Source organism: Macaca thibetana, chromosome 13 (assembly GCF_024542745.1).
Source record: "Macaca thibetana thibetana isolate TM-01 chromosome 13, ASM2454274v1, whole genome shotgun sequence".
Lineage (NCBI taxonomy): Eukaryota > Metazoa > Chordata > Mammalia > Primates > Cercopithecidae > Macaca > Macaca thibetana.
This window is the reverse complement of record NC_065590.1, coordinates 13139855-13166409: the sequence shown is the minus strand read 5'-3', so window position 1 is coordinate 13166409 and position 26555 is coordinate 13139855. Positions and strand designations below refer to the sequence as shown.

General features: G+C 41.6%; 1 protein-coding gene across 1 annotated transcript in view; it reads left to right on the top strand.

Annotated features, from left to right (window-relative positions):
- The first annotated feature begins 673 nt into the window (after positions 1-673).
- EIF2AK3 (eukaryotic translation initiation factor 2 alpha kinase 3) overlaps positions 674-26555 on the top strand; it is a 79680-nt gene continuing 53798 nt past the window's right edge. The window contains exons 1-2 of the mRNA XM_050754190.1: positions 674-1275; positions 16845-16974. Coding sequence (XP_050610147.1) covers positions 971-1275; positions 16845-16974 — 435 coding nt within the window. The 5' untranslated portion in view covers positions 674-970. The remainder of the gene's footprint in view (positions 1276-16844; positions 16975-26555) is intronic.

Genomic DNA, 26555 nt, shown 5'->3' with positions numbered 1-26555 from the left:
TAGGCAAAATACGTCAGTGCACCGGGCCGGGGCTCCTTCCCGTTCCTAAGGAGGCGGGAGGCGTGTCGGGTAGACTGGATTGTCGCAAGTCACTGTCATCTCTAACAAGCGGACTTCTGAGCACAGTTGCGGCCACAAGTGGGCCCATCTCCTGCACCCTCCTTACCCTTCCACTTCTAGGGGCCACACGACTTCTACGGCCACTTCTTCCTACTTCGCTTTTGCCTTCCTAAGTAGACTAGGCTTTAGAAGAGCTACAATGCCAGCTCCTTTAAGGTCGACCTCCTGCAGGTCATAAGGGACTTGCCTCCCACTCTTCACTTGGGACCTTCCCTTCACTTGGGACCGTCCTCTTCACAGTCAGAATCCGCCACGTAGTAAGTGCCGCTTCCAACCAATCAAGAGGCAGTTAGCGCAGACCTTTGAGGGATATCCACTTCCACCAATGATCTTGAAGTTTTCTCCAGCGCCTTGCTTTGTGGGGCGAGGCCAACCACCGCGATGGCCAATCTGTTGCAGGAAAGGTATTCCGGGAACTGATAAGCACACCAATCAGGTAAAAAGACGTCGGGGAGGGGCATTTCTCATTGGTAATTGCGTCCGGAAGAGGGACGGGCCTCGAACGACGCAATTACGATTTGATTGGTTGGTGCGATGTTGACAACCAGGGAAAGTCCGCCTTCCCCAACAAGGCCAGCCTGGGAACATAGAGTGGCAGCGGCCGCAGCCAATGAGAGAGCAGAAGCGCGGAAAGTTTGCTCAATGGGTGATGTCCGAGAGAGGCTGTCACTCAGGTGGCAGCGGCAGAGGCCGGGCTGAGACGTGGCCAGGGGAACACGGCTGGCTGTCCAGGCCGTCGGGGCGGCGGTAGGGTCCCTAGCGCGTCTTTGCCTTGGTGAGAGCTCCGAGCGGCGGGAAAGGCAGACGCCAGTGGCTGCGCCTCCATGCCTGCGCGCGGGGCGGGCCGCTGATGGAGCGCGCCACCCGCCCGGGGCTGCTGGTACTGGCGCTGCTGCTGCCGCTGCTGCTGGGGCTCGCGGCATGGACTGTGGCCGCGGGGCGCGCCCGTGGCCTCCCAGCGCCGACGGCGGAGGCGGCGTTCGGCCTCGGGGCGGCCGCTGCTCCCACTTCAGCGACGCGAGTACCGGCGGCGGGCGCCGTGGCTGCGGCCGAGGTGACTGTGGAGGACGCTGAGGCGCTGCCGGCGGCCGCGGGCGAGCAGGAGCCGCGGGGTCCGGAACCAGACGATGAGGCAGAGTTGCCACCGCGCGGCAGGTGAGGGGCTGCCGACCCTGGGGAGGCAACTTGTTTACGCGCGCGAGCTGCGGAGGATGCGGTGTCAGGGGGCGGAGATCCGGTACCCGGGCGGGCGTCTTCCTTCGGCTGCGAGGGCACCTGGCGACTTGGGGACGAGCGCGGGGCCACGACGCCCTCCCATCCCCCGGCCAGCGACCTGCCTGGGCTCGGCTCCCGAGCGCCTGGTCCTGGCCGACGGGTGAGAGCAGCATCCTCGCAGGTGCGGGAGAATGGAATTCCAGGGTTGCAAAGAAACGCCACTTCCCCTCTTTCATTGTTTTCGAGCATTGATTATCTTCCAAGGAACCTTTCCCTCTTTTTCCTTACTCACATCGCCTCCTGTCTGTGCTGGCGTAACAGCTGTTTTGAGAAAGGACTTTAGCAAAAGACGTCTGCATTTTCCTTCAAACACAACTATGTAGCGCACCCAGGCAAGGATTGAGATCAGTGTCTCTCTAATTGAGATCTGCGGAACACCTGCATCCGAATCACCTGGGGGTGCTGGTGAAATCTGCAGTTTTCTAGGGCCCACCCCAGTTTTACTGAATCAGACATTCCCTGGGTAAGAGCCTGACATCTGCATGTTTAACAAGCACTCCGGGTAATTCTTGCACGCTAAGGTTTAAGAGCTGTAGTCAGATTCTTGAATATTGATTCTTGAACCTAAGAGCCGTAGTTGGGTTCTTGAATAAGGGGGGTTTACTGTATAAACATTTAATATAGGGTTTTCTTTGAGTTTCTCAGCATTCCAAAAATATTGCTTCAAGGTGATTGTTTTAAAGCACTTTTCAAAGTCTAGACACAATGTAAGGCATGTTAACAGTAAATTTCTGGGACAGCCAATCTTATCACACCCGTGGAGAAAGTGATGTCCCATTTTATAAATGGAGTGTTAAAGGGAGCATTAAGTAAATTAAACCAGGGAAGGCTGGGCTCTGGATTGGAACATATTTTAGACTTATAATATAGTCATTACTAGATCATAACAAGTTAGATTTAATTTTAAATTAATATTAGAACTTTGATCTATATATCTACAGACTACTATAAATAAGATAGGTACCAAAATTCTCTAGGCACCATTTGAATATATAAACATTTGTAAAAAAAAAAAAAAAAAGTGTGTGTATATATATGTATATGTATATGTGTGTGTGTATATATATGTGTGTATATATCTATATAAAACAAAGTTTTCTTAGGTTTGCTAATGACTCAGTTTTCCTGGAAGAGTGTTTTTGTTTATCATAAAGAAATTTCTGAAGCTCCTGCTCAAAATGAATTACATGAAGTAGAGTTTTGTTTTTCTTAGAATTCAAATCCACTTCAACAGGTACTTACTGGTTAACAAGAGCCCAAGGATGCCCTGGGTGACGGAGGTCAGGCAGGTAGATCTTGCCTTCCAGGAGAGTGTGCAGTCTAACAGTAAGGATGAAACGAGAAGATCTATAACAGCATTGCAGACCAGAAACAGTGCCAGTGTCAGGGATGTCCCAGGGTTTTTGTGGTATTCTACTAGGTGAGGTATGGGATTGGGGATAGGTAAGAAGATAAGAGAAGGTTGTGGCAGAATGTATTGGTTCCTGAAAAATGGGAAAATTGTAATGGACAGTCACTGGACTTGAGGAAACAGCAAGAGGCACAGAGGCTGGAGATTATGTTTGGAAAACATTTTGTCTATGTATATGTTTATTTGTGTGTGTGTGTATGTACGTAAGAGATATTGACATGCACGTATGTATGCTAGGCAGGGAGAAGTAGATGAGGCTAGAAAAATAGGTTAGAGCCGACTGTGTATATGTATACAGCCTGATGCTAATAGCATCATGGTCACTTGGGAGTATGTTAAAAATCCGGAGTCGGGCACCACCCCACACTCCCTGAATGAGAGTGTCTGCATTTTAACAAGATCACCGTGTGATTCACATGCACGTTAAAGTTTGAGAAATGTTGGGTAGAGTATCCTGAGTGCCAGGCTTGATCAAAATTACGCCTAAGGAATGTTTCTCTAGCAATAGCGTGTACTGAAAACTTAAGAATAACAAAAGGAGAGTGTTATAGCAGTTCAGATGAGAGGTTTAGTGTAAAGTGGTGTAGGACAGAGGGGACAGAGTTGAGATATTTGATGCAAAACCTAGGTTCTTGGCAAGTGAATTCATTCTTCCTTTCTTGGTACCCTTGTCCAGAGATGGAGACTGTGGCCAGAAGCTGAGAAAAGAGGTTTAGGGAGCAGGGAAGAAAAGGTAAGGGGTTTGGTGTTGGACATGTGACTCGGAGGTGCAGGCAGGACATCCAGAGGGAGACGTTAGGTAGGCGGGTGGAAATGAGTGACTAGACCCAGTGAGAGGGCAGTGTAAATATGAATAGTTGAAGTTGTGGGAAAGGGAAGGCTCATGAGAAAACCTCAGGAAATGCCTTTTATTTTAGGAAGGAAGATGAGCCAGCAAAGGAGACAGAAATACAGCTGGCTAGGTTGGAGGTACAGGAGGAGGACTGGGAAAAAAGAGATTGGTGATGAGCACACTGAAAGAAGTTAAATGAAGCAGCAGAGACAGTACTCAAATTGCAAGAGGTTAAAGATTCAGGCTTTTCTGCCCCACTTCCTCCTTTCCTCACTGATGAGGTAATTTTTAGAGAAGGAACCTCTGAACTTATTTATGTGCTGAAAAGAGGGAACCTGTGTAGACAGAATGAAAATAAAGGGACTGGACGCATTGGCTCATGCCTCTAATCCCAGCACTTTGGAAGGCCAAGGTGGGTGGATCACCTGAGGTCAGGAGTTTGAGACCAGCCTGGCCAACATGATGAAACCCCATCTCTACTAAAAATACAAAAAATTAGCCAGGCGTGGTGGCGGGTGCCTGTAATCCCAGCCACTTGGGAGTCTGAGTCAGGAGAATTGCTTGAACCCGGAAGGCGGAGGTTGCAGTGAGCTGAGATCATGACACTGCATTCCAGCCTGGGCAACAAGACCGAAACTCCGTCTTGAAAAAGAATAAAAAAAGGAAAATGAAAGGAACAGATGAGGAGGTGAAGGTAGTTGGAGAAGATCCACTTAGCAAGAAGGAGGATCATTTCTTTCTCATAAATTGCAGTGAAAATAGGTATTTTGGCTTGAAGAGCATACATGATCACCAAACAGAATTGGCTAGGAAGAGATAAGACCCAGTTTTGGGGTCTGACTTGTAGTGTGGACTTAAGATAGTGTGGAATGTTTGAGAAACCTTGAATAAGTTGATGGTCAACAGGAGATAAATGCGTAAAGTTTATAAAAGTTTTTTCTAAATGCTCTTTAAAAAAAGATAAAAACCCAGACAATATTAATTAGTTCAGTAATAATAGACCAGTAATTCTGTTTGTTTCAAGGAGTATTAGGGGAACAGATTTGAATTAACCAAGCGTTTTATTATGAACAGCTGTGAAGAACTGCAGTACTGGCAAAACTTTTAAAAAGAGGGAGGTGCGGAATTATCTTTATTTTTGCATGTTGTCTTTTGATACTCAAGGAGCAGTCTGAGATTCACCAGTTCATTAATTTTTTTCCTCTTGATGGAATTTTCAAGTTTCATTCTAAATGATTACTCTGCATATCAAGCATGTGAATGAGTAAATAAGCTACTTATTTTCTTTAAAAGTTAGCTAGAATAAACTTGTTTTTCTGGTACCCATCTCATTGTCCATGTTTCTTCTGTTAAACATTACATTAGTTGATATTTAAGTGGGATGGTCGTTGCAGAAAGTTGGGAAGTAAGTCTCATCACCTCACTGTTAGATTTTACATATGTTTATGGAATTTTGTGAGCTACCAGTCTTCTGACTTCAACACAAGTAGCAAATTGCAAAGTGTTACTTGGGGTTCTTGGGATGGGTTGGGAAGTCATTCTGACAATCTCAGAAGTTCTAAAGAACTAGTTTTATCTTAACTGTCACTAATTTGCAAAGTACATGTTCCTTTTTCCTCTGATTCTAATTCCTCTCTTAAAAAAGTATTTCTAAATTTGACATTAATCTCTGGTGCTTCTTCAATTTGTGCATCTGTAAACTGATTTTTTTTTTAATTAAATGAGATAACATGAAAATATTTGTAAATATAAGATGGAATACTTTCTTTTTTTTTTTCCTGTCCTTTTACAAAGTGATCTGATGTGAAACAAAGATACAGAAATCTGGTCTTCCTCAGACTTTCAGATTTATAATCATTTTTCTGTTTGGTTTTTTTTAACTACTAGGACCCTTGAATAGTAGCATATCACAATACCATGTTGAAAGGAAGCTCAGTCATATAATCTTGTTCCTATTCATCCACCCAACTCCAGACTTTTACAGTTAACTGTCACCTTTAAAGAAGAATTTACACAGAACTTTCAAAGCAAGTAATAAGCTAAAATAAATATACTTCAGGCAAGTAATGAACTATCTTTTGTGTCTACAATTGTCTTTAGCTTAATTGATGCCAGGACTGTGCTTAGACTATGTGGACAGGGATGGGAGATTGCTTTTTATCTGATCTCAGGTCCCTGCGTTCATAGGCATCTTCCAGATTGCAGAGAGGACCTGTCCTTATCAGTTGCTGTGAACTGTAGCTTCACCGTGTCTCTTTACTCCCTAAACACTGCCTGATAACTCCATTTGCTTTTGTCCTTTATTGTAAGAGGGGAACTTCTAATACATTTTTATTACAAATTGTTTTAAAATACAAAGGAGAAAACTTGTAAGTTGCAGAGCTAAATGTGAGGGGAGGAGATAAATGTGTGTGTATGTTTAATTCCATTCTATTTGTAAATGACCATTTTGATTAAAAATGTTTCATAGGGCCGGGTGTGGTGACTCACGCCTGTAATCACAGCACTTTGGGAGGCCAAGGCAGGCGGATCACCTGAGGTCAGGAGTTCAAGACAAGCCTGGCCAACATGGTAAAACCCTGTCTCTACTAAAAATACAAAAATTAGCCAGGCATGGTGGCACGCGCCTGTAGTCCCAGCTACTCAGGAGGCCAAGGCAGGAGAATCAATTGAATCCGGGATGCAGAGTTTGCTGTGAGCCGAGATCATGCCACTGCACTCCAGCCTGGGTGACAGAGTGAGACTCTGCCTAAAAAAAAAAAAAAAAAAAAAAAAAAAAAAAAATTATGGAATAAAGTAGAAAAGATACTTTCAAAAATGTTTTAATGTAACAGGAAAAGGATATCTGTTACGCTCATGTTAAACGTGTATCACTGAAAACTTAGATTGTATGTCTTTAAGGTCTAGCTGATATGCCAAAATTATAAAGTATAGCTGGTAATTTTTGATATATTTGTTATGATTTGGGGCATGGCTAATCTTGTCATATGTTTAAGTAAAGGAGATTTGACTTGAAGATTTACTTCATAGGTGAGGACTAGGAAGTATAGTCTAATCAGTGCTAGTTTGTTTATAAACAAGAACATATGCCTCCTTTAGTGAGAGCACAAGTTTGGGTAAAGGATTCTCAGCTACACCAAAAAAACAGGTTCAACCAAATCACATTTGTAGTTTTGTGAAGTACGGCCCTCCCCTCAACCCCCAGAAAGGAAATTTGAAATTTTAAAATAAGCAGTTGTTAATGTAGAAACTATTCAATCTATACAATATTCCGCAGGAAGTAAGGTTCCTTTAAAATGATTTTATGAAGAAATTTAGCATACACTTATCAGAATTTGATAAACTTCAACTGTAAATAGGCAGGTGTTCTGGGTAACTTAAGTCAGCCAGTTTTTCTTTTTTTATTGCATATTCATTGTGACATAAAGTCATTTCTCCTGGATCGAGGACGTAATCAGCAATTACAGGATGAACAACGTCTATGAGATTTCTGAGAGGAATAAAAAACTGCGCATTGTAGTAATATAGTAGTTGCCACTTATGCAGACTTACAGTTAACACAATAACAGAGTTAACCTGAATTTCTGCTCCTGTTCAAAATTTCGTATTTGGTGCATAACCTGAGGTAAATCCCATCTTTTCCCATCTTCTCAGCCTTTTTGGTGGTGATTGTTTTATGTAGGTAATATGTTTGTCCTACCAAGGTTTATTCATTCAACAAACATTTATTTAGTTTTACTGGGGCCCAGGTACTGTTAGGCCCTGAGAGTAGATGTCTTTTCCTTAGGACGCTCCAAGCCTGACAGATCATTGTGGTAAAGAATTAACTGTCCTCGAATGGATGATAAGTGACATAAAAGTAGTGTTAGAGTGAAAAGAATGGAAGTGGCAAGTTATTGAGTCCCAGAATGAGAAAAATATCAAGGACAGTGTAGGCAACAGAATAGTGTGAGCAAGGGCACAGAGCAGGGAGTTTGTACAGTGAGCACAGAGCAGTGGTTCCTAAGCCAGGGCTCTAGGACCCCTACGGAACTGCAAAGATAAAAATGGGGATCCATGAGATGCCAGTATTTTAAAATAACCTAATGGAAATTAAATATGTAATAGAAGGTACATTAAAAAGTCAAGTTCCTTTGCTTTGAACTAGAATTATATAAAACCTTATATAGGAATTACAGTTCTTTCAAGAAATGTTGAATATTTTGATTGGTTCTTAAGTATTTCCTCTAAAGATGGGAGAATTTATTATACACAGCGTTCATTTGGCAAATGGAATACTTTAAGACGTGGGGAAAAATATAGATGAGAACTTTTGAAAACCTCACCCCATGGAAAGTGGGGAGCGTGGAGCTGGGAAGGAGAGGGGAGAGGGTGTTGGGCTGGCAGAACAGGCAGAAAAATGAGATTAGGAAAGTACACTGAAGCCAGATTGTGCAAAGCTTTATGTGCCACACCAAGCAGTGTGACCTTTCTTCTTCAGTGGGCACAGGGAACCTTGGAAGGTTATCAGATCTCTATTGCAGAAACAAAACTGCGGGAAGAAGAGAGGGGAAAGAAACCTGAGGCAGGAAAACGTGTTAGAAAGCATTTTAAGGTGTTCTGATGAGAAGTGAGAATCTTCTAGAGCAAGAGCTGTAGTAATAAAGAAGGAAAAGGGTTTTTTAAATTTTGTTTTATTTTATTTTTTGAGACAGAATCTTACTCTGTTGTGCAGGCTAGAGTGCAGTGGTGCAATCTTAGCTCGCTGCAACCTCTGCCTTCCAGGTTCGAGCAATTCTCCTGTCTCAGCCTCCCAAGTAGCTGGGATTACAGGCGCATGCCACCACACCCGGCTTACTTTTGTATTTTTAGTAGAGATGGGGTTTCACCATGTTGGCCAGGCTCGTCTTGAACTCCTGATCTCAGGTGATCCACCCGCCTTGGCCTCCCCAAGTGCTGGGATTACAGGCGTGAGTCACCAAGCCCGGCCGGAAAAGATTTAAGAGAAGCTTCAGAAATAGAATTAAGAGTACGTGGCTAGGCCGGGCGTGGTGGCTCAAGCCTGTAATCCCAGCACTTTGGGAGGCCGAGACGGGCGGATCACGAGGTCAGGAGATCAAGACCATCCTGGCTAACACGGTGAAACCCCATCTCTACTAAAAAATACAAAAAACTAGCCGGGCCAGGTGGCGGGCGCCTGTAGTCCCAGCTACTCCGGAGGCTGAGGCAGGAGAATGGCGTGAACCCGGGAGGTGGAGCTTGCAGTGAGCCGAGATCACGCCACTGCACTCCAGCCTGGACGACAGAGCAAGACTTCGTCTCAAAAAAAAAAAAAAAAAAGAGTACATGGCTGTTGTTTAAATGTAGAGGAGGAGGGAGCACAAAGAGTTGATGTCTGATTTAAATATTAGGTAATAGGATGGATGGCTACGCTTTTAAGTGGCAGGAATAGATTGTGGGAAAGAAGTTTCCTGAGCCTGTTATGGTGATAACAAGTAGATCCTGCTGAAGATGCAGAACTGGGATAGGGAGAGATGGTGAACTGTAAATCCTGTACAGGTTTGGGGGCTGTCATACTACAGATGGAGGTGAAGCTGTGGACATTGACCATCTAGGAGAACATGTAGTACAAATGGGAAAGTGCCTGCTCTATAGATAGAAAGCTATAAGAATGATAGGTGAGGCTGGGCATGGTGGCTCACGCCTATAATCCCAGCACTTTGGGAGGCTGAAGCGGGCAGATCACCTGAGGTCAGGAGTTTGAGACTAGCCTGGCCAACATGGTGAAACCCCGCCTCTGCTAAAAATACAAAAATTAGCCAGGTGTGGTGGTGGGTGCCTGGAATCCCAGCTACTTGGGAGGCTGAGGCAGGAGAATTGCTTGAACCAGAGAGGTGGAGGTTGCTGTTGAGCCGAAATTGCGCCATTGCACTCCAGCCTGGGTGACAAAGCAAGACTCCATCTCAAAAAAAAAAAAAAAAAAAAAAAAAAAAAAAAAAAAAATAGTGATAGATGAGGACCTAGGAAGGACTTGTCCTGTAGAAACCAGGAAAGAATAATGTCCAGAATGAGGAGCTGGCCACAACGGTGGCTTTTGTGAGGAAAGACCTGATGAGGGGAATGAATCTGGCAGTTAGGAAACCATTGAAAATCTTTCTTGAGAGTAGCTTCCAAGAGTTGGATCATGGGCAAGAGATTGGGGCTTACTGAGGAATCATCCAAATAAATGCCTTTGTAAGCTACAGCCAAATATAAGTGAGAGATAGAAGTCTCCGAAGTGTTTACTGACAGAGATGTTCAATATGCCTTCTTCATCCAGGTCATAAATTTAATTTTTCTCTATGGAAATGGCTAAGGTAAAACAGTGTTTATACAACTGGTCTTATGAGACTCACCTGCGGTGCTTGTTAGGCTACATTCTCCCAGTCTCCCTGTTAGGATGAGACGTGTGAACCTTTAATGGTTTTTAATAAGCACTCCAGATTATTTTATTTTATTTTATTTTATTTTATTTTATTTTTTTTTTGAGACGGAGTCTCGCTCTGTAGCCCAGGCTGGAGTGCAGTGGCCGGATCTCAGCTCACTGCAAGCTCCGCCTCCCGGGTTCACGCCATTCTCCGGCCTCAGCCTCCCGAGTAGCTGGGACTACAGGCGCCCGCCACCTCGCCCGGCTAGTTTTTTGTATTTCTTAGTAGAGACGGGGTTTCACCGTGTTATCCAGGATGGTCTCGATCTCCTGACCTTGTGATCCACCCGTCTCGGCCTCCCAAAGTGCTGGGATTACAGGCTTGAGCCACCGCGCCCGGCCCACTCCAAATTATTTTTATGATCAGGTACACTTGGGTTACACTGAGATAGGTGAAATAGCCATATTTTGCCTATGAAAAAATAACTCAAATGAAGCCATGAGGAGAATAAGAGCAGAGCCATTGGGATGTACACCCACGTCTGACTTAGGCTATGATTCTTTCCACTGGAAAAACTGTCTCTGCAGTTCCTTCAGTTCTTGAATAAGTTAAGAGTTTTTCATCTTGATCATGGAACCCTCAAAATAGGGCAAGTTGGTCTTGGGGAGATAAACAACCTTATATTCTTCCTGTTTTGGGAGGTGTTCATTTTTCACTTTTTATCTCTGTTTATGTTTCTTCTTCTTTCTGAAGATAGCATTTCGCTCTAACGCTTAGGCTGGACTGCAGTGGTGCAATCACAGTTCACTGCAGCCTCGACCTCCTGGGCACAAGCTATCCTCCCACCTCAGACTCTGAGTAGCTGGGACTACAGGTGTACGCCACCATACCTGGCTAATTTTTAAAATATTTTTGAGTACATTTGGAGTCTCACTATGTTGCACAGGCTGGTCTCAAACTCCTGGCCCTCCAAGCAGTTCTCCTGGGTCAGTCTCCCTGAGTGTTGGGTTTGCAAAGGAAAGCCACTACACCTGGCTGTGTTTGTTATAAATGCCATATCTTTTTTTAAGTTCAACTTTTGTTTCAGATACAGGAAGTAGATGTGCTGATTGTTACATAGTATATTACACCTAGGTAGTGCACATAGTACCCAATGGTAGTTTTTCTTTTTCTTTTGAGGTGAAGTGTTGCTGTGTCGCCAGGCTGGAGTGCAGTGGCACGATCTCAGCTCACTGAACCTCTGCCTCCCGGGTTCAAGTGATTCCCCTGCCTTAGCCTCCTGAATAGGTGGGACTACAGGCATGCACCACCTAGCCCAGCTAATTTTTTTTTTGTATTTTAGTAGAGATGGGGTTTCACCATATTGGCCAGGGTGGTCTCAATCTTCTGACCTCATGATCTGCCTGCCTTGGCCTCCTAAAGTGCTAGGATTATAGGCATGAGCCACCATATCTGGCCCCAATGGTAGTTTTTCAGTTCACCCCCTGCCAGTAGTCTGCAGTGTCTGTTGCTCCCATGTTTATGTCCATATGTGCTCAATATTTAACTTCCACTTATAAGTGAGAACACACAGTATTTGATTTTCTGTTCCTGTGTTAATTCGCTTAGGATTGTGGCTTCTAGCTCTCTCCATGTTGCTGCAAAGGACATGATTTCATCTTTTTATGGCTGCTTAGTATTCTGTGGTATATACGTACCACATTTTCTTTATCCAGTTTACTGCTGATGGGCACTAGGCTGATTCCATGTCTTTGCTCTTGTGAATAGTGCACTAAATGCTGTATCTCGTTGCTATCCTCTGGTCATCTCTGCATTCAGCCTGAGGACTTTGTTTTTCAGCAATATGTATCTACTTGGTGTTTTTCTTGATGAGCACCTCTCTCTAATGAGCACCTCTCTCTTAGACTGTGATTAGGTATAGTAGCAAATCTTCATTGCTCCGGTGGTGTTTCTTAATTCCAGCCACAGCAGAAGGGGAGCCTCCATTCCAGAGACATGCTCGTGGGGAGAAGCCCATGATGAATACTACAGCTGGCTTGTAACGCAAGAGAGGAGGAATACCTTTTTTTTGATACCTGACAGAATTGTTAGGGGATATGCTATTATCCCCATTTCAAGGGGTTAAAATAATTAAGGATATCTGACTCAAATCTAAGAACTAGATTAAGTATCAATCGCCATTAAGAAGGAAAGGGAGATACTTTTTATTTTGTTTTCGTGACAGGGTCTCACTCTGTCCTCCAGGCTAGAGCACAGTGGTGCAGTCATAGCTCACTGCAGCCTCGAACTCCTGGGCTCAAGTGATCATCCCACCTCAGCTTCCCAACTCACTGGGACTCCAGCCCTGCGCCACCGTGCCCAGCTAATTTTTTAAAAACTTTTTTTTTTTTTTTAATAGAAATGTGGTCTTACTATGTTACATAGGTTGGTCTTAAACGCCTAGGCTCAAGCAGTCCTCCTGCCTGGGCCTCTCAAAGTTTTGGAATTGCAGGTGTGAGCCACTATACCCAGCCAAAAGTGGGATACTTAATTGTTCCTGCCCATGTTTGTATTTTTAAATATTGCTGAAATAGTCACATACTGCCTAAACATAATAGTTAATGAAAATATTTTACTTTTTTTTTTTTTTTTTTGAGACGGAGTCTCGCTCTGTCGCCCAAGCTGGAGTGCAGTGGCGCGATCCTGGCTCACTGCAAGCTCCGCCTCCTGGGTTCACGCCATTCTCCTGCCCCAGCCTCCCGAGTAGCTGGGACTACAGGCGCCCGCCACTGCGCCCGGCTCATTTTTTGTATTTTTAGTAGAGACGGGGTTTCACCGTGGGCTCGATCTCCTGACCTTGTGATCCGCCCGCCTCGGCCTCCCAAAGTGCTGGGATTACAGGCGTGAGCCACCGCGCCCGGCCAATATTTTACTTTTAAAAGCAAAACACATGGGCCAAAAAACAGAATGTTTGACTCATTTAAGTATACTCTCATGACAGGTTTTCAGTGAAAGAATAGTTAAATATTAAATCCCCGATTACTTATTAAAACGTGTTCTCATACACACGACACACATATCCAGATTTTATTGTTGAATTTTTGTTTTGAAGATGAGAGCTAGTATTTTATTCTCTGAATATACCTCTAGCACACAACTAGCAACATATTCAGAAAAAGTATCGCTTTTTCTGGCTGTTGTAAATAGAATGTCTAAGTGGGAAAAAAAGAGTTTGTCCTGAATTTAAAAGAAAAATCGTATTTGAAGTGTTCTGATGGTCTCCTTGATTTTTCATGGGTCAACACTGTTTGCTTACACTAAATTTTGTTTCAATTAGAATTTTTTTCATTCAGCCATTTATTTGTGGTTAATGATTCTTGAATAGAAAAATGAAACATCTCTACAATGGGACTAGGAAAGAGTTAACTTGGCTGTTAACTGTTGATCTCTAAATTAATTAGATTGCGTTGTTTTATAAAGCGGCATATCCAAGGTGTGAATTTTTATACTCTTTGTTATAAAATAATTTTCTTACTCAAAGTATCCTTTTGCTTTACCAACTCCTAATTTCTTTAGAAAGCAGAAGGATGACATGGAGGGCAAGAAGTTGGATGGTTCTCTTTTGGTTTGTTATCTAAAATTACTTGAGTTTGTAGGATGGCAAGGTCTTTCCTTTCACAAATCAGACTAAGTTACCATTCAAAAAATTCGAAATTAGAATTAGTGTAGAGTTTGGAAACTAAATTAATTGCTCTTTGAAGGGTTTCAAATGGATTTACTTGAACATGTCTGTCTTGGTCAACTTGCGGCTTTACTTTGAATTTATATACATTGTGCATCAAGTGATATAGAAGAGATAAAGTGGCATCTTGTCCTCCCAACCAGGAATATAACTATACATGCTTACAGTGCGCATGGTCTTTAAAGCTGATAAATACACCTAATGAATTCCTAGAACAACTGTACAAGTCATCCTTTAAACAACTATTTAGGCCAGGCACGGTGGCTCACACCTGTAATCCCAGCACTTTGGGAGGCCAAGGTGGGTGGATCACCTCAGGTCAGGAGTTCGAGACCAGCCTGGCCAACATGGTGAAACCCCATCTCTACTAAAAATATAAAAATTAGCTGGGTGTGGTGGCGGGCACCTGGAATCCCAGCTACTTGGGAGGCTGAAGCTGGAGACTTGCTTAAACCCCAGGAGGCAGAGGTTGCAATGAGCTGAGATTACGCCATTGCACTCCAGCCTGGGCGACAAGAGTGCAACTATGTCTCAAAAAATAAATAAATAAAAATAAATAAAAAATTTATGGAGAGTCTGCTCTGTAGCTGGAGGTGTATGGTCCAGGCAGAAGGAACAGTAGATTCAAAGGCCTTAAGCAAAAATTTTGCATGATGTATTTGAAGAGTTGGGGGAGTCTGTCTGTGGATATGCGAACTCTGAGAAGCCTGTTAGACAATCTAAATCAGGTAGGTGGTTAGATATGTATGTCTGCAGTTCAGGGGAGAGGACTGAAACCAGATATAAATTTGGGAGTTGCCAGGATATAGATGGTATTTAAAGCTATGAGACTGGATGAGATCACCAAAAAAATCACATGTAGGTAGAGACTATTTTAAGAGATAGGAAAGATAAGAAGGAACCAGAAAATGAAACTGAGAGAGAATAGCATAGAACTGAGTCCAAAAAAAAAAAAAAAAAAGGCGTGGTGTCTTGGAAGCCATATAGAGTGTGTTTCTTGGAGGGCAGGAATGGCTGGTCAGGTGCTGCTGGGTGGTCAAGTGAAGCAAGACCTGACCATGGGATTTATCAGTGTGAAGATCATTGTTGACTCTGACCAAAACCATTTCAGTAAGATGACAGGGGCAAGAACTTGATTAGAAATAGTTCAACATAGAAGGGGAAGAGGAGATTTAGAGACAGTATATAACAACTCTTTCAAGGAGTTTTGTTGCAGAGGGGCAAGAAATAGATTGGATGCTCGAGGTGGGAGAAGGATTCATTTTGTTTGATCTGGTTTGGTTTTTAAGTTGGGGAAAATAGTAGCAGGTTTGAATGCTGCTATAACAAAATACTGTAGACTGGGTGGTTTATAGACAACAGACATTTATTTCTTATAGTTCTAGAGACTGGGAAGTTCAAGATCAAGGTACCGGCAGATTCAGTATCTGGTGAAGACTGATTCCTCACTAATTCCCCACATGGTGGAAGGGGTGAGGGAGTCTCTGGGGCTGCTTTTACCTTACTCATAAGAGGACCCCACCTTCATGAACTAATCACCTCCCAAAGCCCCACCTCCTGGTACGATCACCTTGGGGATTAGGTTTCAACTTGTGAATTTTTGGCGGGGACACAAAAGTTCAGTTTATAGCAAATGCTGATGGGAATATTCTAGTAGAGAGGGAATGATTGATGGTATGGGAGGGACAGGAGACATTTGCAGGAGCAAGACCTCACGAATGCCTAAGCGGGAGCTCTGTTGCTTACTTGGAGGTGTTGGCGGTAGATGGGAGTGTGGACAGTTCACTTGCACTAACAGGAGGGAGGGTGGAACTCATGGTCCAGGTACTGATGAATAGATAGAGGTGGTGGGGGAAAACAAGCTGATTTCTCCTGTTTTTCTCCATGAAATAGGAAGCACAGTCACCAAGATGTGTGAGCTTGAAAGAGCTGGTATCAGAAGTTTGAGGAGCGGGGAGACATGAAATGGTTAACATGGTTTAGTGGCATAATGGATAGATTAGGGAAGGGTGTTATGATTACTGAGCATTGTTAGTAGCCTTTTTGAGGTTGGTGGTCATTAATTAAAGTGAGGATAGTCAACCTGGTATGTTTCTCTTGAGATACATTCAACTGCACAGATGTAGGAGTGAGAAAGGGGAGAAGACTGACTTTAACCAGTTCTTCCAGAGTGTGACATGTGAGAGGCAGGGTAGGGAGTTGAGGTGTGTGCAAAGTAGTGCTTAAGATGAAGGACTGTAGGATTTTAACTGGTTAAGAAAGAAGTGAGGGCATGGTGGTAGGGAAGGTTGTAGTATCAGGCTTGTAGGTTCTGGTGGGGTCAGAAGTTTGTTGCAATCAGGGAAGTAGAGGAAGTGAGCTGAAGAGAGGGATTGGTGGTTAGGGGGTTGCGGTGATTTGTAATGACAAGGTCTAGTGTCTGACCACAGGAGCAGCTGAAGCAAGGTAGACAGATAATGAAAACCCAAAGAATTGAGACAGAAGTATGTTAAATATGTTAGGTAGTGACAGTAAACCAGCAGCTGAAATTTTCCAGGATGGGGCTAGTTACCTAAGGGTAAATTAGATGTCTACTGGGAGGGGTAATGGACAAAACAGTCTGATCCTGAGGATTTTCAGAGAGGAGAGGAAAAAAGTGGTCTGGAAATGGCAACAAGATACATGGAGTCCACTTACCCCATTCTGAGCAAGGGTTATGCTTCTGTAGGGCAGCGATGTCCTCAGGGAAAGCCCGGTTTCTATGAGAGCAAGAAGATAAGTGAACGTTCAGGGAAGACAGTGTTTCAGGGGAAGGGCTTTCAGGAGGTAGGCAGGTAGAAGAGGACATACCAGGGGACATTGTGTTCCTTAGGGGAATTAGAGTGTGGAATGAAGGATGACCTATGAGTCAGGGGCTTTTCATAAGTGACATAAACAGATAAAGGGCATATTGAAATTGTCTTGGTCCAAAGACAGTGGTGGCAAGAGTGGTAGAAGGCCCCCTCTTCCTTTCTACTAATAGAGGCCTGGACATGGGCTGGTTTTCTTTTGAGTATGTGGGATAAGTGCCCAATATCTTAGATACCTGTTTAATTTTAAAAATATTTTTAATATTTACAGGCCACTAGTAATTATCAGCACTTTAGATGGGCGAATTGCTGCCTTGGATCCTGAAAATCATGGTAAAAAGCAGTGGGATTTGGACGTGGGATCCGGTTCCTTGGTGTCATCCAGCCTTAGCAAACCAGAGGTAAGAATTTTCTGTGAAGTGTTGACTGGAAAACTTAATTCTAATGAGTAATTGCTGATATTAAGAAGTTTGGGGCCCTATTGCCCAGGTTTGAGGCCTATCTGCCTCTTATAGGTTGTGTCCCTTTAGGGCACTTACTTAACTTTTCTATTCCTCAGTTCCCCTCTTGTGAAATGAGATGGATAATAACATCTTCTTAGGATTACTTGGGGCATTAAATGAGTTAATCCTCTAAGTGAGCAGCTGAGGATCCTATCTGCCATATCAGCATAGCACATTATCTGAGCTATAAATGATTGTTTATTATCATCACAAGGTCTCTAGAAATAATAAGATAAATATAAATAAAAACTTTATTGAATTTTACTACTTAGAAATCTGTGCTGCAAAATCCCATAAATTATTATTCCCTAATTATAAACAGAATTCATCTGAAATTTTTTTGTAATGTAATTCTAGGCAAATTTGATTATTTGCAGAAAATGTATACTTAATAATTTGGAGCTCTAGAATAGTAGAGGGGAAATAGCATAGATTCAAAGAGACCTCACTTCCAAAATTACTCTGGCACATGACTTCCAGCCCCTCAGAGTTTTAGTTGCTCTCATCGATAAAGTGAGGACACAGCCTGCCTTCATGGGGTATAGATGGGGGAGATTAAATAAGAGAAGCTGATTTTCCTCACCTTTAGTTTCAATTCTGATGGATGAAGTCTCTCTCCTTTTGTGGAGCTTTAGTCTGTTGTTTAAATTATTTAAGAATGAGTCCATCTTTTGAGTGGTGACTACTGACATTGAAGCAGTCACCTCTGTTTTCCAGAATGCCCGTGGCCGCCTTTTATATCGAGTTGTTCCTGTAGGACACTCCCTAGGGTAGTCTTTTTTCTGTTTTGTCGTCAGTCTTTTTCTTTAAAAACCTTCCTAGCTGATATTAAGTATGGAAAAGACAAAATCTTACATGAGGGGTTTGACAATGACCTGATTATTGGTGACCAAACTTTCCAATGGGAAACTGTTATCAGTGACCCATCTATAATAACAGACTTTCCTGTGCTTTCCAGTAAACCTAGCCCAGATCTTTTCTGGTGCACCCAAACTGATACTTAAGGAAACAACACTGCCAAATTTCCACATTTGCTGTGTGCTAAACCCTGAGTAGACTTTATAGGTGGCTACTCTTTCTCAGTATACTGAAAATATATTTTGAGAATAGAGAACTTCTATTGTATTATGAGTTATTAATGCAAATAGCAATTTGATTGTAAATTACATTGTTTATAATTGAGTATGGTATTCAAGTGAATTACTACTTAAGATAAACTTGTTTATTTTTCTTCTGTTGGGATTATGCTTGGGTATGCATGTTTTACTTTATTTTTAAACTAGACATAGACGATCAGCAAAATGAGAAGATTGTAAGCTGCTTACATCTGAGGTAATATCAGTGTGTTGTAGTGGTTCAAAGCATGTGTGTGTTTGCAAACTGAAATATACATAGGTACAAAAAGATAAGTTGCATGGTATGGCAAAGTAGAGTGCAAATAGTTGTAATAACCTGAGTGCTAGTAAGAGTGTTTGAGTTATAAGCAGCTAGTTGCATTTGAAGATTTTCTTACAGATAGCAGTTATATTAGCTGTTTTTAAAACTACAGTTCAACTTTCTTACTGTCCTTAGTTCGCACCATTTTCCGTGGTTTATTAGGGCTCCCTTGTTTTTAGTGTCCTCTCTCACACCCACCCACCCCCAATCCTAGATCTTTTGGATAGAATGCTTTGAAATGTTGAATCGTAGGCTGGGCGTGGTGGCTTATGCCTGTAATCCCAGCACTTTGGGAGGCTGAGGAGGACCGATAACGAGGTCAGGGGTTTGAGACCAGCCTGGCCAACATAGTGAAACCCCGTCTCTACTAAAAATACAAAAACTTAGCGAGGTGTGGTGGCGGGTGCCTGTAATCCTAGCTACTCAGGAGGCTGAGGCAGGAGAATCTCTTGAACCTGGGAGGCGGAGGTTGCAGCGAGCCAAGATTGTGCCACTGCACACCAGCCCAGGCGACAGTGCAAGACTCCATCTCAAACAACAACAACAACAACAACAAGAGAAATGTTGAATCGAAAGCCTATTCAGAAAGCTCACGGGTTGCTTTTCATGCAAGAAAAGAATCCTGGGCCAGGCAGGTGGCTCATGCCTGTAATCCCAGCACTTTGGGAGGCCGAAGCGGGTGGATCACGAGGTCAGGAGATCGAGACCATCCTGGCTAACACGGTGAAACCCCATCTCTACTAAAAATACACAAAATTAGCCGGGCGTGGTGGCGGTGCCTGTAGTCCCAGCTACTCGGGAGGCTGAGGCAAGAGAATGGCGGGAACCCGGGAGGAGGAGCCTGCAGTGAGCCGAAACTCGCCACCACACTCCAGCCTGGGCCACAGAGCGAGACTCCATCTCAAAAAAAAAAAAGAAAAGAAAAGAATCCTGATACCTCTTTGCATTATCTAGGTTTAATGTTATACTTCATAGAAAAAAAAAAATCTGAAGGCATTGAAACAGCTGTGATAACATGATAGATTTTACTAGATTTTACTGCTGCCCCAAATTCTTGGACCATTTCTTGAGAGTGGATGTTTAATATGTAGAGATACTGATGATATAACGTTGTTCCCAGCATTGTAACATATACTCAATGCTCCTTACACAGTGTAATCCTCATAGTAACCCTTCTGAGGTTACTACGTTGGTCCCATTTTGTAAAGAGGAAATGGCAGCTCAGATAAATTTGCTTGAGGTTGCTGACTGGCTATATATATATATGATGAGGTTGGAACTGAGCCCAGGCTTGCCTGACTGTACTCCATTCTGCCTGCTCTGAAGCCCCTTTGCCACCTTGTATATACCTCCCTTTCTTTACAAACTCAGGCTATTCATAGAGTACAGTGGTTCTCAGACTGTTTGGTTTCAGAACCTGTTTATACTCTAAAAAATTATTGAGGGCTCCAAAGAGCTTTTTTTTCAGGCTGGAGTACAATGGTGTGGTCATATCTCTTTGCAGCCTTGAATCCTGGGCTGAAGCAATCCTCCTGCCTCAGCCTCCTGAGTAGCTGGGACTATAGACATGCACCACCATGCCCAGCTAATTTTTTTTTTGGTAGAGAGAGTGTCTCAATATTGCCCAGGCTGGTCTCGAACCCCTGGGCTCAAGTGATCTTCCCACCTTGGCCTCTCAAAGTGCTGGGATTACAGGCATAAGCCACCACGACCAGCCTAAAACAAATGTTTGAAAAACATTTATTTTATTAAAGAAATAACAGTAAACCCACTCCACAATAGCATAACATTTTTACGAATAATAACTATATTCTTTAATATAAAAAATTTAATGAGAAAAGTGGCATTTTACATTTTTGCAAGTCTCTTAAATTTCTGGTTTAATAGAAGACAGTTGTATCCGCTTCTGCCTTAAAAATATTGCATTGTTGTTTTGATTTAACTACATAAAGAAGAAAATTTAGTCACATACAAATGTAGTTGGAAAAGGGAGGAATATTCTAGTAGCCTTTTCAAATAGTTGAGGCCATTCTTTTTTAATACTCTGCCAAAACAAGTGGAAGTTTTTTAAAGGTTAGTTGCAGTGTGGAATCAGAAAACATATCAATGAACATTTTATACTCTGAACACTAACATCCATTGGTCTGTCTTGCCTTTTACTCATGCATGATTTTATAACTTGGAAAATATTGACTGAGTTACACAGATCTTTTAAATATTGGCATATTTCCTTATGGAATATTTTCTAAAAATCAAATTTGTTGCTGTTAACCACTGATCTCGTCAGAAAAGTCTGTAAGTCCTGGGAAGCTGTCAAGAGAAAATTGGCAGATGCAAGTTTTTTGTTTTGTTTTGTTTTGTTTTTTGTCTTTTAGAGACAGGGTCTTGCTCTGTTGCCCAGGCTGGAGTGCAGTGGTGTGATCATAGCTCACAGTAGCCTCCAACTCCTGGGCTCAAGCAATCCTTCCACCTCAGCCTCCTAAGTAGCTAAGACTATAGGCGCTTGCCACCAAGCTCAGCTACTTTTTTTTATTTTTTGTAGAGATGGAGTTTTCTTATGTTGCCCAGGCTGATCTTGAGCTGCTGGGCTCAAGCTGTCCTCCTGCCTCAGCCTCCTGAAGTGCTGGAATTACAGGTGTGAGCCACCACGCCTGGCCCAAGTTTTCCAGTATTCTAGAATTCACCTGAAAATGTAAATTTTATCACAAATACTGTCAGATATGTTCTTTGAAGTCAAAAGTTCACTTTGTTCATTTTTTAGAAAGTGTCTACCAGATACCCAAGTCCTATAATCATGATTTTTCTCGGTTGACTTTTGAGTAAAATTGGAGCTCAATGAACAAAGCTGCTAGTTCAGCTCACAACTCAGTTCCAGAAGTGCTTTTCCTCAAGACATGCTTTAGCATGTGAAGAAAGGCTTGTTACATACTTCATAATTAGTCATGCAGAATAATGAAAAGATATGTACTCAGGGTCAAGATTTAATGAAATCAGCCTTTTTTATTGCTTCATCAAGAACATTCTTAAGTGCAACTGTCTCTGTTTTTTTCCTTTTACTTCAGGTGTATGACAGTGAAGAATACCATTGTATTCTTAGTTTGGTTCCCGAATTGTGCCAAGGCACCTGCAGTTTTAGTCAGCATTGCTTTTATACCTTCAGGGCAAATAACCCAGTGAAAAGGCAAATCACACCTTGCTTGAAAACTGTTTGCTATTTTGCACCCCTGAAAGAGTCCACAAACCATACTTTGAAAATTACTTATTTGGTTTATGATAGAAATATAAGAATATTTGTGAAATTATAAACATATTAGCAAGGAGAGAAGAATGTATTGTGAGCGTGAGTCATCTGTTATTCAGCAAGGTGTGTGCTGCTCAGCATCTAGAAGTTATGTTCAAAAGTTGAACATTTGTTCAGTTCAGATTTAGAAAAAAAAAAAAGTTGGACAAAACACCACAAAAGGATCATCAAGGCCGGGCACGGTGGCTTACATCTGTAATCCCAGCACTTTGGGAAGCCAAGGCAGGTGGATTGCTTGAGCTCAGGAGATCAAGACCAGCCTGGGCAACATGGCGAAACCCCATCTCTACAAAACATACAAAATACAAAAAAAATTACAAAAATTAACTGAGTGTGGTGACATGCACCAGTAGTTCCAGCTACTCGGGAGGCTGAGGTGGGAGGATTGCTTGGGCCTGGGAGGCGGAGGTTGCAGTGGGTCAGATCACACCACTGCCCTCCAGCCTGGGTGACAGAGTGAGACCCTGTCTAAAAAAAAAAAAAATCAAAAACTGCCATTTGAAATGCTGTGAATTGGATGCATAGAGTAATACTACCTTCAAAATGCATCCAGTGCAGTGTTTTCTTAAAGTCCTTAACCTTCATAATAGTTAACTTTGTGAGAAGTAGTTAACTTCTTCTCTCAGAAACCCAGTGTGTTTGGTTGTAAAGGCTGGTGTGGGGAAGAGGGCCAGTTGTAGCAAGCAGAAAGAGCTGGCATGGATATATAGCAGGTGTCACCTCCAGGTAACAATAAATAGGTTCATGGCTTCCTGTGGGGACTCCTGTATTAGAATGTCAGTTCCTCCAAGCTTTCATCAAGAGTGGTATGAAAGTTGGGTGCAGTGGCACCTGCCTCCTGAGTAGTCGTCCCAGCTACTCAGGAGGCTGAGCCCAGTTGAGCCCAGGAGTTTGGGGCCAGCCTGGGCCACAAAGCACAACCCTGTCTTATGAAGAGGAAACAGATTCAACTCAGAAGACCAGAGAAGATGTATTCTCTGCAACTATCAGAGTTACTTATTAATCTGAGAAGCTGAAGGATAAAGGATTTGATAGACTGTATAACAATTTTTAAGTTATTGATAAAGGAATTGATTGTGGATCCCATGTACTTTTGCTGGAATAATAAAGCCACACAGGAACTTTTTAGACCGTGTGGTATTGTGGAGGAGGGCCTAGGATTCAGGAGCTTCAGTTTTAGTCATAATTCTTCCATTAACTTACTGTGTGAACTGGCTAAAGTATTTAATCAGTAGAGCTTTAATTTCCTCCTCTGTAAGATTATAGGATTGGACTACATTTCTAAAGATAATCTAACTTCATGCATCAGGTACAGTCACATGCATGAAACACCCAAGTAAATTATCTGGAGAAATTTTTGAACTTTCGCTTTTACTACATTTAAGGATTCTTCTGAAAACAAAGAACAAATTCACTAGGAATTACCATTAGGTACATACTTGCCTCCTGGCTTGCTCTGATGTTGTTCTTAACCTTTTCTGATCCAAAAGGCTTATAAAATAGTGTATTTTGTTGCTTTAGTGGGGTTTTGATTATGTCAATGAAAAAAATAAGCTCCTGGAAGATAAGGGAAATTGACAGTTCCATTAAGAACAGGATGTTTTACATTATATTTAGAATGAATTGTATGAATTGTGTACCTTGGGACACACATCTCATTTGCCATTATCTCCTGAAAAGTGTCTGGATACATAAGCTAAAACCGTTAGGGTGCATGTTTGTGTGTCTTAGAATAAATGATGCACCTAAAGTTCACTGTATTAGCTTTAACAGATATGCTTAGGTTCTAAGCATAATATTTTTGCCAGTTAATGGTAGCTAAGAACTTTTTAATTTTCAGAAGGACCACCTGACATGAAATCTGATTTGCTTTCCTCTAGTAATTTATATTCAGATTCAACCTTGGAACAAAGCACTAAGGAAATTTGTCTGTGGTTCCCCACTGATTGTCTTAAAATTTTGTAACACATGAGCATCATTTTTTCTTTAGGATCTCTGGGCTACGTTTGGATCACTTCACCAAATCTAAGTAGATTGAACTATCTACTTCTTTATGTCTTGGAACTCCTTTTTAAATATGAAGACCTTCCTTATTGTTATTCAGAAAGCATATTGTTATTGTGTATATATAACTAATTTGTACTTAGATGAATACCTTTATCTTTTCTTTATTTAGAGATACCATATTTGTTTTCTGTTTTGCTTTTCTGTTAAAGATGCCCTTTTTTTCCTCTTAAGAAGAACAAACAACTCTAACGTCTAAACTTAGATAAGGTTTGGGGTTTTGCTTTATTTTAGGCATGTTTCTCCCCAAGGGACACCGCCTTTCTGTTTCAGACAGGTGCAGAAACAGACAGCTCTGATGCTGGTGCTCTCCAGCCTCCTCCCCCTCCCCACATCAGACTGCATGCATTCCACTAATATAAGGGCTTTGAAAAGTGGGACTGCCTTTGAAAAGGGTACAGCTTTACTGGTTACTGATTTGTTCAGAAAGAGTCTACTAGTAGACCCTTTTAAGTGTTTATTAAAAGAGGATCTGTAATCTCTTTTAAAGCCTCTCTTACTTATACTGAAAGCTGTCCAAGTTGTTTTGCAGTTTTTCATTTGTACGCAAACTAGCACATTTTGAGTCTGTGTCATCTAAGATGGCAGTTTATTTTGAAGCGTAGCTGTCAATCATGTAGCAAGCCAATATTTAAATAATTGCCTGGGTTAATTGCTTTTCTTTTAATTATAGAAATGAAACAGTGCTTTAATTTAATTTTGTTGTATTAATCCCTTAGCATGGCTGAAAGTAGTGCTGTGAACTAAGCTAATTTATCCCAGCATTGCACGTCACCAAAGGAGAAACTTATTTGGTCCTGTTTTTTTTTTTTTTAATTTTTTTAGGAAATTGGCTCTTCATGTACATTGTTTATGTCGTGAATATATATTAATCTAGGTGAAGGCAGAGATAGTTACTAAAATCAGTGTTCTTTTATCATGACTGTGAGAAGTATGCTTAGTCTGGTAGTTTTCCTTGAGGCAGTTTGTTTTGTAGGTTGACTAAATTAGTGAAAAAAAGAATTAAACAGTTATCTACTTGGTATTTCTCTGCTCTTGAATACTAATTTACAGTTTTTGAAGATAATAAATACTAAATCATTGCAGAGTTTTTCTCAACATTTAAGCATATAGCATGTCACTTGGGATGCATTCTGACTAATACACGGATCTGCTGAACGATCTCATTACCCCTCCCTTTAGGGCATCATCATCTAATGGTGATACCCCTTCCCTTGTCTTTCAGGTACCATTCCTGGAGACCCTTTACTTTTATCAAACAGTCTTCCTTTTACTTTCCCCAATGTTTCCAGGGAGGTGTAAAAATATATGTTTCTGTAATACAATAATATTGAAGCATCTCTTTTTTTTAAGTCACAAATAGTCAATTCTGACGTCTAGTAATGTAGTCAGTTGCTCATTTTGGTTAATTAAGATTTACTGTTTATGTTCCATTCAAGTGTACCATTTTTGAAGAATTAAAATATACAAACATATATGTGTTAATTTTTCTTTAGCATTGATTGTCCTTGTTGATTAATAAAGTTCTTTCAATCCATTAGAGTTTTTATGTTACAGTCAAAGAATTTTAGGCCTGGTAGAGCTTTCTGATAAAAACTGCAGCAGTTTGAGATATTTAATTCTACATTGAATTAATCTTTATTTGGTTTTGAGGCCTTGTTTTTAAACAGATGTGAATCTATGTTTGAGAAAGAAATAACTGACTTTGCATAATTAAGCTTTCTGTCTGCTTTCCCCTTTAATTTACTTCTGGAACAGGTATTCTCTAGAATTCAAAAAGCTTTTGTTATTTTTGAAATTTTGTGTTAATGAATAATAGTTCTCTCCTGAAGTTTCCAATAGAGAATAAAATAAAGTTCATAATGAATTATAAGTAGTCACATGAGCTAGATTGAGTTTATATTTTTGCTTTTAACTAAGTATACATGTATATATATACATAAACACACACAAGTTACCTTAGAAGTTCAAAGTAAGCAGCCCTGGATCATAACTGTTGTTTGAGTAGCACTTTATAGTTTGTAAAGTGATATCTATTCTTACTTAGTCATTTACATAGCCCTGTGAAGTAAATATTCTTATTAACCCTAATTTTTTGGATGATAGAATTGGAGATCAAAACGGTTCAGAGATTTGTCTGATGTAGTAAAGCTGAGACTCAACCCTAGATCTTTGTACTTACGTCTTCCCTCTTTCCAAATTTAATGTTTTTTAAAATACCTTAATGCTTACCAATTTATTTGTGTTTTCTCTACTAATAATTCTTCATGTGCTTTATGGAGATTAATTACTCAGAGACATCCTGCGTAGGGCACACTTAGCACATAACTCAGCACATTTTGAGCACCTAAACTGCTTCTAGGACAATCCTAGTGGGATAGTCACAGGCACCAAAACTTAACACATCCAAAACTGAATTCAACATTGTTGGATTGCAGGAGGGAGGCATGCAGAATTGTGCACTGCCCAGGACAGATGTGATTCCTGCCTTCCTAGAACTTACAAGGTACTGTGTGGAGCCAGCTAGGGAGGCAAATATGAAATAATTATAGTGTAAATAATGCAATTGAGTGTGGTAACTGGCGCAAGGCAGGATAGAGCACAAAGAAAGACTCCAACAAGCTTAAGTGCTTACCTAGCCTGATGGTCAAAGAAGGCCTTTCTTGTATGATCAGGA